General features: G+C 41.5%; 1 protein-coding gene across 5 annotated transcripts in view; it reads right to left on the bottom strand.

The window, feature by feature from the left end:
* LOC100259293 (guanine nucleotide exchange factor SPIKE 1) overlaps window positions 1-13,220 on the bottom strand; it is an 84,431-nt gene that overhangs the window by 43,747 nt on the left and 27,464 nt on the right. For all 5 annotated transcript variants that reach the window (XM_010657758.3, XM_059740540.1, XM_010657759.3 and 2 more), the window contains one exon: window positions 6,298-6,424. In XM_010657758.3, coding sequence (XP_010656060.1) covers window positions 6,298-6,424 — 127 coding nt within the window. The remainder of the gene's footprint in view (window positions 1-6,297; window positions 6,425-13,220) is intronic.

The following is a 13,220-nucleotide window of genomic DNA, read 5'->3' as shown; positions in this document are numbered from 1 at the left end:
GTGGAGGCTTTATTGTAATGGATTTTGGCATTGCTTGTCTTTCTCACTTGTAATGGGCTAGAGTGTTGGTATGCATATGAAAGCACAACGCTTAGTTCGTTACAGGTGGTGGAGGGTCTTCATGTTGATTGTCAAAGAAGGACATTAAGTAGAGGGGAGGCTGCAATTTCTAAGAAGGTTCTTACAAAGGGATCAGGGAGTGAGTTTGACAATGGGAGAACAACGGTCAGTGATGGGGTCTACTTGGACGCAATGTCTTTCAAAGGCTTGCAATGTGAGGTGGCATTAGGAACCTTTGGACTCAACCTTAGAGGAATGAAAGAAGCTTATCCTCTAAAAGGGACTTTTTGTAAAGAGGCCCGTTTTCACACAGGTCCAGTAGAGAAAGAGGCTATTTCTTCAACCTTTGGGCCTTCTAGTTTGGCCCTAGCCACCTTAGGAGAAGAAGACTGTGTTGGTGAGGTTTCTTTGGGCCTTTTAAAGAGGCAGAGGGCTTCTTTAGAGTTAGAGGTTGTGGGTTTGTCCTCTAATGATGGCAAGGTTTACTTCTCCCTCTAAGACGTGTCAAGCATGGTTGGCAATTCACTACTTGCTTACCGATGAAGCACTTCTGGAGGAAACGACTGGACATCTCAATTCTATTCTTCTCCCTGTTGTTTCTGTTGAGGTAAGGGTTGCTTCTTCTCATTTCTTGGAGATTGGGCGAGAGTTAGGGCTCAGTGAGAACAACTTGCAAAATCATAGCCTGTTGGAGAGGAGGACTGGAGAGGACTCTCTTATTGTTGATTCAAACCTATTGAGGATGATTTTTGTCAATGGGAGTGCAGTGGTGTTCTCAACCAATAAAGGGAAAGAGATAGTAGTGGAGAAAATGGGTAACGGTAGAGGGAAAGGAGGGGGGAGGGACGCTGAGGTTTGTGCTGAAAATGAAGAGGGTCAGCCAAAAACTTGGTCCTTTGGCAAGTTGGTTGAGTTCAACAATTTCTTAGGTCTACCAACAAAGGATTTGAGGACAAGATCTTAATGTTGCTTAACAAAATCAAGGTAAGAAAGGGGGAAAATAAAATGTGTGTACTGTAGGAGAAAATGTAAATTTGGGTCTTCTCGCTTCGGAAGAGAGTTCAAGAAGCTAGAGTGATCGATGAACTACAATGAAGTTGGTTTAGAGGGAGGATAGGGCAAAGAAGGTTAGAATATGGTTATAAAGTCTTTAATTAAAGCAGAGAGGGTAGACTTGATCTACCTTCAGGAAACTAAAGTCCAATTTATGTCAACTAGTCTGGTGTGCAACTTAGGAGCAAACAAATTTTTAGAGTGGGATGCGGTGATTTCGAGGCAAGTTTTAAGTGGAGTGTTGGTCCTTTAGGATAATAGCATATTAGAATTGGTGGGAATGGAGGTAAGTGAGCACACAATCTCTTCTCGCTTCAAAAATTGTGAGGAAGGTTTTGTTTAGATTTTATAGGGGTTTATGGCCCCTTTATTGCAAGTGATAGAGCAAGAATGTGGGTAGAGTTGGGGGCCATTAAGGGGCTTTGGAATGATCTGTGGTGCATCGAAGGTGATTTTAGCATTGTTAGAATTCTAGGGGAACATAGCGGTGGCAGTAGGTTGTCTATGGCAATGAGAAGTTTTCTAAAGTCGTTAAGGACCTTCAACTAAGAGATCTTTTGCTGATTAGGGGGTCCTTTACTTGGAATGGAGGCTTAAATAACCACTCTCAATCAAGATTCGATCGTTTTCTGGTCTCAGAAGGGTGGGAAGGCCATTTCAGGGGAGTAGTCTAGTGCATCCTTCCTCAACCTGTGTCAAATCATTCACCCATCTTGTTGGATGGGGGTAGCTTGTGGAGAGGCACTACTCCTTTTAGATTCAAAAATCTGTGGTTGAAAGAGGAAGGTTTAAAGATTTGCTAAAGAGCTAGTGGAGGGTTTCGTTTTAAGGGTTCTCATAGCTTCATTTTGGCCGAAAATTGAAAAGCCTGAAGGTTAATTTCAAAAGGTGGAACAAAGAGAGTGCTTGGAGATGTAGAGGATATGATGGTTTGGACCGAAACAAAGAGCGACAAATTTTTGGCAAAGCCTCTCTACCTTGCTCTAGAAGCGGACTGCCCTGTTTTGTTTCCTTCTAGCTGTATTTGGAATGTGTGGGTACAACCCAAAATCAGTTTATTTGCGTGGGAGGCTGCATGGGGTAAAACTTTAACCCTAGATCTTGTTCAGAAAAGAGGATGGTCCTTGGCAAATAAATGTTTTATGTGTCTTGAGAATGAGGAGATCATAGATCATTTGCTTCTTCACTGTTAAAAAACAAGGGCCTTATGGGAGTTACTCTTTACCTTGGTTGGGGTGTCTTGGGTGTTGCCCTCTTCAGTTAGAGAGACTCTTCTTAGCTGGCATGGTTCATTTGTGAGCAAAAAGCGCAAGAAGGTGTGGAGAGTTGCTCCTCTTCATATATTTTGGACGGTGTGGAAGACAAGAAATAGATTGGCATTCAAGGATGATGAGTTGTCAATCCAAAGATTGAAATATTCATTTCTTCTCTCTCTTTGGTCTGAGGCTAAGTTGTTTATAGTTGAATGCCCTCTAACTATGGTTAATTTTATTGATTGGTTGGGATCCTTTTAAGGCTGTTTTTTGGGCTAGGTGTCTTTTTGGGTCTCTTTCTTTTTCTTTAGCCTTTTTGGTGGTGGGTGTTTAGGTTTGTATACCTTGCATAGTTCTGTATACCTTGAGTCGCTTTTTTGGCGTCTCTTTTTAATGAAATTATCTATACCTATCAAAAAAAAAAAAAAAAAGGTGGAACAAAGAGGTGTTTGGTAATATGGTAGTCATAAAGTTTTTTTTTTTTTTTAATAGGTAAATAGGAGAATAGAAGAACATTAGTAAAAGGTGCAACTAAGTACACTTGGAGTATACAAAAAGGCCTAAAGGCTAGCAAGAGAAAGAAGGGGTAAAGAAAATACAAACCACCCACACAACAAACAAACCTAATCCCCTAATCATGACAATCAGTCACCCGAAAGCCCTTCTGAAACCACAAACCAACAATGAAAACAAGACCGCAACCTTAAAGTGAGAAAACTGAACCCCCGTTGCTCCCCTTCTCCACCTGATTGCAAGAAGAGTGCCATTGTAATTCACCGAACATTCAAGCTTTTGGATTTCCCTTTCCAAACGAGAAAACAAAGATTTCCTACTTCCCCTTAAGACCTTAACCCCATGTCCTTTTATTAACTCCATTTTCTTCAAAAGAGCAATGATTTCTTTTTCAAAACCTACCATTGGTAGCCCCAAAAAACCACCAAACTTGGCAAACTTGCTAGGAATCATCGTAGAGCAAAACTCCTCCCCTTTGACCAACCGCCTACCTCCAATGTCATTTTGACCTCCATCCCATCAACCTACCCATCACATGCTTACCCGAAGAACCCTTCTCTTCATTCCTTGTGAGATCCAGCAACCTTCGATCTTAGAGCATCATTCACAGCGGCCAAGATCCCAAAGAAAGAGACCCCAATAGATACTCCGCCCTAGCCAGTCCAGCCACCCCATTGCCTAGAGTAGAAGGCTCAATCCTAGAAGAAGAGAGCACAGAGGAGGATTTACCTTGACAGCCAATCACTTCATTTAAAGGGCTTCATTCGCCCTCGAAATCCACCCTACCAAACCTTGAACCTCCGTCATTAAGAGGGGGTTATCAAAAAGCTCCAAAGAAGAACCAGCAGCCCAAGAGTTCCTCTACCTCCTTTCCTATGCACTTAAACACAAGGGTTCCAAAGACAAGGGTTGGGACACAAACTGCCCAAACTTAAGAAGCCTAACCTAGGATGCTAAACAAAGGTTTGGAGTTTTATCTCAAGAGAAAGCAAAAGTGGAGTTTCGTAAATGAGCTCTTATGGAAGAGACTAGTTAGAGACAAAAATCAATGTAACTTTGGTTAAAGGAATGGAACAAAAATACCAGTTTCTTCCACAAAATGGCAAATGCAGATAAAAAAAAGGAACATTGAGGCTAATTTAAAGATTAATGAGGTTTGTTTAACGAAAGAGGTCGCGATTAAGAAGGACATTGTTTAAGCCTTCCATAACCTCCTTTCAAAGTAAGGGAAGTGACACCCCCGCATCCGGAATATGATTTTTAATACCTTAGACGTTCAAGAGCTACAAAGTTGGAGTCGTTTTTAGAGGATGAGGTGCTTAATGCCCTTTCAACATAAATAGGGACAAAGCCCTAGGGTCGGATGGTTTCACAACGGGCTTTTGGCAATTTAGTTGGGACTTTGTTAAAGAAAAAGTGATGGCTTTTTTCAATTGTTTTCATGTGCAGGGCAGATTTGTAAGAAACCTCAATGTAACCTTCCTGCTGTTGGTTCCAAAGAAAGAGGGGACGAAGATCTTAATGATTTTAGGCTTACTAATTTGGTGGGTGGTCTTTATAAGTTATTAACTAAAGTGTTGGTTAGTAGGCTTAAAAAAAAGTGATGAGTAAAGTGGTCTCCAAGTTCTAGAATGCCATTGTGGAGGGAAGGCGAATCCTAGATGTCGTGTTTATAGCCAATGACTTTATGTTAAGTGTTGAAGAAAGTTAGGAAGTTAGTTAGGATTTTTATGTTTTCCTTCAACAAGATCCAGTAATAAACTTGGAGTAGACAGGACCATTCCTATTTTTTCTCTTCAGTTACCAATTTTTCTCTTTACTTAAGTTAGGATTCTAGGCTGCTAAGAGTCCTATTAATTTCCTGCTGTATTTCCAGAAGTAATTAATAAAAAAAGAAAGAATTTGGATTTTCTTCCAAACAGCTTTTATTAAGATGCAACAATTGTGAGGTGTTGTGTGAGCTTGACATCAAGAAGGCCCTTGATCATGTAAATTAAGAGTTCTTGGTTTCGATTTTGGAGAAAATGGGGTTTAGGCAGAAGTGGATCAATTGGATTAAATATTGCATCTCAACAGCAAATTTCTCGGTTTTGGTTAATGGCACATCTAGTTTTTTTAAAGCACTAGGGGGTTGAGGCAAAGAGACCCACTTTCGCTACATTTGTTTGTGCTAACCATGGAAGCACTCAGTTGCCTCAGGAAAGATAGGGAGGGTGGTTATCTGTCCGACTTCAAGGTGAACAGCAAAGTTGATGAGAGTTTTAAGGTTTCTCATTTTTTGTTTGTTGATGCTACTTTGGTTTTTTGTGAGGCCACCCACACTCAATTGAGCTATTTAAGTTGGTTACTTATGTGGTTTGAGGTCACTTCAAGCTTGAAAATAAATCTTAGCAAGAGCAAGTTCTTTCTAGTTGGAAAGGTGGAAAACCTGAATGAGCTGACTTTTGTACTAGGTTGCAAGGTGGATTTCTTCCAACCACTTATGTGGCTCTTCCTCTTGGTGTCCCTTCAAATTTTTGGGCGGTTTGGGATGGGGTGAAAGATAAGTTTCAAAAAAGACTGACAAAATGGAGAAGACAGTATATTTCCAAAGGGGGCACGCTTACATTGATTCGAAGCATTTAATCTAACATGCCTATCTACTTTATATCACTTTTCTAGATGCCAAGGAAAGTGAAGATGAGGTTGGAACAGACTCAAAGGGATTTCCTTTGGGGTGGAACGAATTTAAAGAGAAAGCCTCATTTAGTGAAGTGGGCTATTGTTTGCTCGGATAAGAAAAATGGGGAGTTGGGAGTTAGGTGTTTTGCTTCGTTCAACAAGGCGCTTCTTAGCAAGTGGATTTGGCGGTATGCAACGGAAAGGTAGGCTTTTTGGAAGCAAATTATAAGGGGCAAATATGGGAAAGTTGAAGAGGGGTGGTGTTCTAAGGAAGTGAGGGATAGGTACAAGGTTGGGCTACAGAAATCCATAAGGAATATGTGGGTGATTGTTAACAATAAAGTCTCCTTTAGTGTGTGCAATGTGATGGAAATTGAAAAGCTATTATACCTACCATCCAAGTAGACAACAACCAAGTTACTCCAAACACCGTTGGAGCCAAGATTTCTAAAGAAAAAATCTAGGAAAACCATTTGCATAAGCTGAATATATACAAAAAAGGCAATTTTAACTCAAACCCCTCAAACATATACAAAAAAGGCAATTTTAAATTCCTTAAATTGAGTCACCATATACTTAAATTAAAAATCCACATTAACCAAAGTATTTTCTGGAACTACCGCATCACAGTTACTACAAGAGAAGAAAAGGGAAAATGCTGAATATGAAAAGATTCCAAGACCATAAAGTAGAAATCAGAAAACCAAAATCAAGTAAACGAGCATCTAGGAATAAACCCCATTGCATTTGCAATTACCTAAGGGAAGGCTATGATAGAAAAGACGAGTCTGCTCCAATGCCATTGACTTGACAATTAGCTCGAGGAAAAACCAAGCCATTGCCAAGACATCATCATACACTGGCCCTACACGGTAGCCTTTAGCCTGCAGAAGTCATGGATGAAAACATTGAATGAAACAAGTCAGATGCATATAAAAAATGCCCATGCAGTGTCTGAAGTAATTAATTTAAACACAGCAACCACACAGAACTGAAGAACTATAACATAGAAGCCAAATGATAATATCTAGACAATATGGTTAATATATTGACACAAGCAAAGTTTTCAAAATCAGGATGTGCATCCCAAAACAAAAGGTATCAATATATCAAATGAATGGAGAAATCAAAAGAGTAAAGTATTTTCAGAAATGAAACCATGAAGGAAAGGCTACAAGACAACCAGTTAAAGCAGGTCTGTTCAAGATTTCAACACATGCTTCAAATCATAGAGACTATTCGGAAGTACAAAGAGCAAAATAAGTTGAGTTGGCTGTTTGGTATGGTAAAGACATCAAATTTTACAAACAAGTCCAAATATGATGTGAAGAGTTGGAACTCATAAAACTGGACCCAACCAATTGGTGGATAGATAAATCTAAACAGGGATCATGATGATGAAATCAGTTTTTACGGCTTTTCAGGGAGTGATTTTGGGAAGGTCCAGCGGAAAACATGGCTTGCTGACCTCACCAGCAGTGTGAAATAAGATGATTGATGGAAATTGATAAAAGTGAATTGAGTGCTCTAACACCGTGTAAAGAAAAGGGGGACTGAAAGACACCTGCTCTTTATCTCAAATACTGGCATTTCGAGGAGTGGGGGCAGAGCATGCCTCTGAGTTAACATCCTTTTAATTCTCGTCCTCCACTGAGGTAACAATTATTGTTACATTGAAAGAGTAAATAAAAAGAAGGATGACAAATCTTTCCAGTAAGTACAAAATCCTTTATACAAAGTCTGATAAAAAGGAAAATAGGAATATACAAGTTCAAAAAGGTAAAAATTTATATGCACAGGTCAAACTGCTTAGAATAATGCTCACTGTTGAGAGAGAGAAAGAAGAAAAACCTTAATTCTCATTAATGTGTTTACTTACAATTGAGCAATATATATATATAAGAGGCTAGGAGTCCTAACTACCATACATGTGACCTATATTAACAAGGAAAGATTATATACTATAAATACATTATATTCAACACTCCCCCTCAAGCTGGAGCATATACGTCATATGCACCAAGCTTGTTACAAATATATTTAATCCTAGGCCCTCTGAGAGATTTAGTGAAGATGTCTGCTAGTTGATCATTTGAATTAACAAAACTTGTAGCAACACATCCTGATGCGATCTTCTCTCTAATGAAATGACAGTCAACTTCAATATGCTTGGTCCTTTCATGAAAGACTGGATTGGATGCAATATGTAATGCGGCCTGGTTATCACAGATGAGTTTCATCTGTTCATCCTTTCCAAATCTCAACTCTCGAAGAAGATGTCTCAACCATATGAGTTCACATGTTGCCAAAACCATAACTCGATACTCGGCTTCAGCGCTAGATCTGGCCACTACATCTTGTTTCTTACTCTTCCAAGATATTAGATTACCTCCAATAAAAACACAGTACCCTGAAGTGGAACGTCTATCTGTGGGTGAGCCAGCCCAATCTGCATATGTGTAACCAACAACCTGAGTATGACCTCTGTTCTCACACAACACACCTTGGCCTGGTGTACTTTTGATATATCGAAGAATGCGGATTAATGCATCCCAATGGCTATCACATGGTGACTGTAGGAATTGACTAACAACAGTCACAGGAAAAGAAATGTCTGGACGAGTAATGGTGAGATAGTTCAATATACATACGAGCCGTCGATATCTCCCGGGGTCTCCTAAAGGCTCCCCCTGTCCTGGTACAAGTTTGACATTCGGATCCATAGGTGTGTCTACCGGTTTACAGTCTAACATACCGGTTTCTTCCAGGATGTCTAAAGCATACTTCCTTTGGGAAAGGACCACACCAGAACTGGATTGAGCTATCTCAATTCCCAAGAAATACTTGAGTTTCCCCAAGTCATTGGTCTGAAAGTGGGTAAAAAGATGTTGCTTTAGTTTCTGAATACCATCCTGATCACTACCTGTAATGACGATGTCGTCCACATAAACAACCAGATAAATACACTGCTCCAAGGAGTTATGATGATAGAAAACTGAATGGTCTGACGTACTGCGAAGCATGCCAAACTCTTGAACAATAGAACTAAAACGGCCAAACCATGCTCGAGGAGATTGTTTCAAGCCATATAGAGAACGGCGTAACCTGCACACTAAACCAGACTCCCCTTAAGCAACAAAACCAGGAGGTTGCTCCATATAAACTTCCTCGGCAAGATCACCATGAAGGAAGGCATTTTTAATATCCAACTGATAAAGAGGCCAAGAACACATAGCAGCCATGGAGAGAAGCAGACGGACAGAAACAATCTTGGCAACAGGGGAGAATGTGTCACCATAATCAAAACCATAAACCTGAGTATAGCCTTTAGCAACTAAGCGGGCCTTAAGGCAATCAACCTGACCATCAAGACCAACCTTAACTGCGTAGACCCAACGACAGCCAACGGTAGATTTACCAGAGGGTAAAACAACAAGATCCCAAGTGCCATTAGAGTGCAGAGCAGCCATTTCATCCACCATTGCCTGTCGCCAGCCTGGATGGGAAAGAGCTTCATGGGTGCTCTTTGGAAGAGAAACAGAGGATATAGCATAAACAAAAACAGAATAGGGTGAAGATAATCGATGATAACTCAAAAAATTGTAAATAGGATGAGGATTATGAGTAGAGCGAGTACCTTTCCGAACAGCAATGGGTAAGTCATTAGGAAAAGGCAAAGTCGGGGCAGGTGAAGCCGAAGGGATAGGAAGTGAGTCAGCATGTGCCTCAGCAAAAGGGAGAGGAGCAACGACACGAGGACGACGATGATAAACCTGAAGTGGTCGAGGAGGCATAGCATCAGGTGGAGAGATAATGGGAATGGGCAAGACTTCAGAAACAGGAAGAGACTCAGAAGTGGTGGAAAAGAATGGTGAGTCCTCAAAGAAGGTGACATCAGCGGAGATAAAGTATCGATGAGTCTCAAGGGAATAACAACGATAACCCTTTTGAAGTCTAGAATATCCCAAGAAAAGGCACTTCATGGCTTTGGCGGAAAGCTTGTCCTGTCCAGGAGTGAGAATATGAACAAAGCAAGTACAACCAAAGACACGAGAAGGAAGGAAATAAAGTGGTTGGTTAGGGAAGAGAAGGGAGTGAGGAATCTGATCATGTAAGACAGAGGAGGGCATACGATTAATCAAATAACAAGCAATAAGAACAGCGTCCCCCCAAAAACAAAAAGGAACATTACTATGGAGGAGGATAGTACGAGCTGTCTCAACAAGATGTCGATTCTTACGTTCAGCTACCCCATTTTGTTGAGGAGTATGAGCACAAGAAGACTGATGAAGAATCCCATGATGAGACATAAACGAAGTAAATGGGGCTGAAAAATATTCTCTGGCATTGTCACTGCGTAACACACGAATAGAAATATTGAACTGGGTTTGGATTTCAGCATAAAATTACTGGAAAATAGAGAATAACTCAGCTCGATTTTTCATTAAAAATAACCAAGTACATCGAGAATAGTCATCAATGAAAGTGACAAAATACTGAAATCCTAAAGTAGACGCAGTCCGACAAGGACCCCAAACATCAGTGTGGACAAGCTCAAAAGGAGATTTTGCCCGATTATTCAAACGCTTTGGGAACGAGACACGAGTATGTTTCCCAAGCTGACATGACTCACACAGAAGCGACGACAAAGTGGAAAAACGAGGGACCATCTTCTGGAACTTGGAGAGACTAGGGTGGCCCAGACGATTGTGAGTGAGGAGAAGAGCATCAATGGAAATGCAAACTGCAGGAGATGAATCCGAGGTGAGGTGATAGAGGCCTTGAGACTCACGTCCTATGCCAATCGTCTTCCCCGTACTCCGGTCCTGCAAGGTCACAAATTTATCAGAAAAGGTAATAGAGCAATTAAGAGTACGAGTGATTTTGCTGATGGAAATAAGATTAAAAGGACATTCAAGAGTATAAAGGACAGAAGTGAGAGGTAGAGAAGGCAGAGGAAGGGTCAAACCAATACCTTTAGCCACAGTTTGAGAACCATTAGCTAAGGTAACATTAGGTAAAGCAGAGGTAGTAGTAATAGAGGAGAAAAGATCCTTATTACCAGATAGGTGATCAGAAGCTCCAGAATCTAGAATCCAAGGTCCAAGAGAAGATGTGTGGGTAAGGCAAGCAGAGGCATTACCAGGTTGGGTAACAGAGGCAACAGAAGCCTGAGATGCGGAAGAGCTTGGAGGCTGAGGCAGCGGAGAATCAGAGGACTGGGCCACATGGGCAGTGCGAGGAGGCCGTCCATGTAACTGATAGCAACGATCGCGAGTGTGGCCAAGTTTATTGCAATAGGTGCAATGAGGACGTTGACCCCTACCTCGGGTACCACTGCGGCCTCCTCGAGAGCTAGTTTGAGAAACTAACACAGAAGAATCTGAAGTGCTATCAAATGGCAAAGTCTAAGTGGAGAAGATACGGAGGAGGTGGGCAAACACATCATCCAAGGACGGAACTGATGAACTACCAAGAATCTGATCGCAGACAGGCTCAAGATCCGGACGGAGGCCAATAAGAGTAAGAACCATGAAGAACCTGTCAAGCTGTGTTTGTTGAGCCCCAACATCAAGAGTAAGAGGCATCACAGTCAAGAACTCCTCCTTAAGAGAGGCAATCTGACCAATATAAGTAGATAGATCCAAGTCCTGTTGGCTGATATGGACAATAGCAGAAGCCACCTTATAAAGACGCTGGATATCATTCGTGTATAATCCTTTGGCCTGAGTCCAAAATTTAAAACAAGTTTTGTAGGCCCGAAGATGAAGAAGAATCGTGGGATCAACCGATTGCCATAATACACTACATAATTGTGCATCTATCTTCCTCCACTGTACGCGGTCAACCTCAGGGCTATCTGCCTCTTGGGTAACCAAGTGATCCTCATATCCTTGACCCATAAACCAAAGTTCAACAGAGGCAGACCAGGAAAGATAATTTTCACTGCCAACCAATTTCTCCGAAGTAATCATAGGAGATCCAGATATGACAGAGGAAAAAATGGAAGCTTTAGTAGTCATATCCACTTATCTGGAGAATGAAGGATGTTTGGATCGAAGAGAGCCCTAATACGGCTTCAGATTGCGGCGTGGCACCACCGAAAAAGGGAGACGGCCTCAAATCGCGGCGTGGTAACACCAGAAAGGTAGAAGAACACTTCCCAAGGCACGTGCAGGGATTGGGGTGAAGAAAAAGTAGTCGGACCTTCGTCGGAAAGACTGTTTGGAGGGCTGACGGAGACAAAAATCCCCAAAAGAGGTACGTGCAGGGCTCGGATGGGAGAACCAGGGAGGTAGGGATGCTGGTCGGCGTCAGGCGAGGCTGGAGGAGGAGGCGCGTCGCCGGAAAAGTCCTCACGCGCCCTCACGCGCCGGCGCGTGAGATGCAGTCGCCGGCGCGTGAGATGCAGTTGCCGGCCGGAAAATTGCGCGTGGCTGGCGCGTGGATGGTCGTTTGATTCTGGTGCCTTCACAAAAGTTGGAGATCTCCTCCAGGCGCTCCTTCTGGTATGGTCGGTGTCGGAAAAAGACGTCGCCGGAAAAGTTCGCCGGCGGTGAGTGTTTTCTGACGACGATCCGATTGACCGGAAAGTATTGGGAGATGGAGAAGGTGACCGGAATGAAACACGGTCATCGGAAGGTTTCCCGGAGTTGATGACATGGGAAACAGGAAAGAATTAGGTTTTCTCCCTTGGCTCTGATACCATGTTGAGAGAGAGAAAGAAGAAAAACCTTAATTCTCATTAATGTGTTTACTTACAATTGAGCAATATATATATATACAAGGCTAGGAGTCCTAACTACCATACATGTGACCTATATTAACAAGGAAAGATTATATACTATAAATACATTATATTCAACACTCACTATACTTAAGAGAGGTAATAAATTACCTATAAACTAAAGGATCTACTGCGTGATTGCCTAATCAAGGAGAACCTAATAGGAGGAATATCTCAACTTTGAAGAAATATTAATAATTTGGCACAATCACCCATCAAACTACCATAATCCTCTTTCTTAATTGTCCATCATATGATAATAGCAATATCTCCTACTAAGAGACTGAAGAAACTCAAAGTCTTCACTTGCAACAAACCCCTCAAAAGGGTTCGAATCTTTGCCTCAACATTGTTTAGAAATGTTCTTTGCACCATACCAAAGTTGCTTCTAAGCAATCTTCCAATCCCTAACTGCTCTAGATTACCAAGAAAACAACCATCAAAATTTACTTTTAACAAAACCCATTAACAGGGACAAGAAGTGTCTCCTTGATCAAACTCGTGTTTCTGGGCACTAGGTTCTAATGAAGCAAAATGACGCTCGAAGGGATGCCTGCAAAAGCCTCGCTTATAGAAGCCCAAAGGGGAGAAGTAAACAAGTCTCAAGTTGCTTCCAACGTCCTCCACCTATCCTTGAAAATATTTGCATTGCTTTCCTGCTAGACAATCCAAATTAGAGTGAGGCCAGCAATGAGTTGAAGAGTTCAACCTCAAAAAAGTCCCTCAAAACCCATAAAGAATATGGTCAACATCTCCTCACCCTTATGGGTGGATCTTAGTCAATAGGTATTAGTCTAAACAGCTTACACTATAATGACAAGGATACGAGGCAATGTAAAAATACATGATCAACAAATTCCCCATTAGATTTGCACATCATGTGCTACCCCACA

The sequence above is a fragment of the Vitis vinifera genome, chromosome 11, assembly GCF_030704535.1.
Source record: "Vitis vinifera cultivar Pinot Noir 40024 chromosome 11, ASM3070453v1".
NCBI lineage: Eukaryota > Viridiplantae > Streptophyta > Magnoliopsida > Vitales > Vitaceae > Vitis > Vitis vinifera.
The sequence above is the reverse complement of the archived record's forward strand: the minus strand, read 5'-3'. Positions and strand labels throughout refer to the sequence as shown.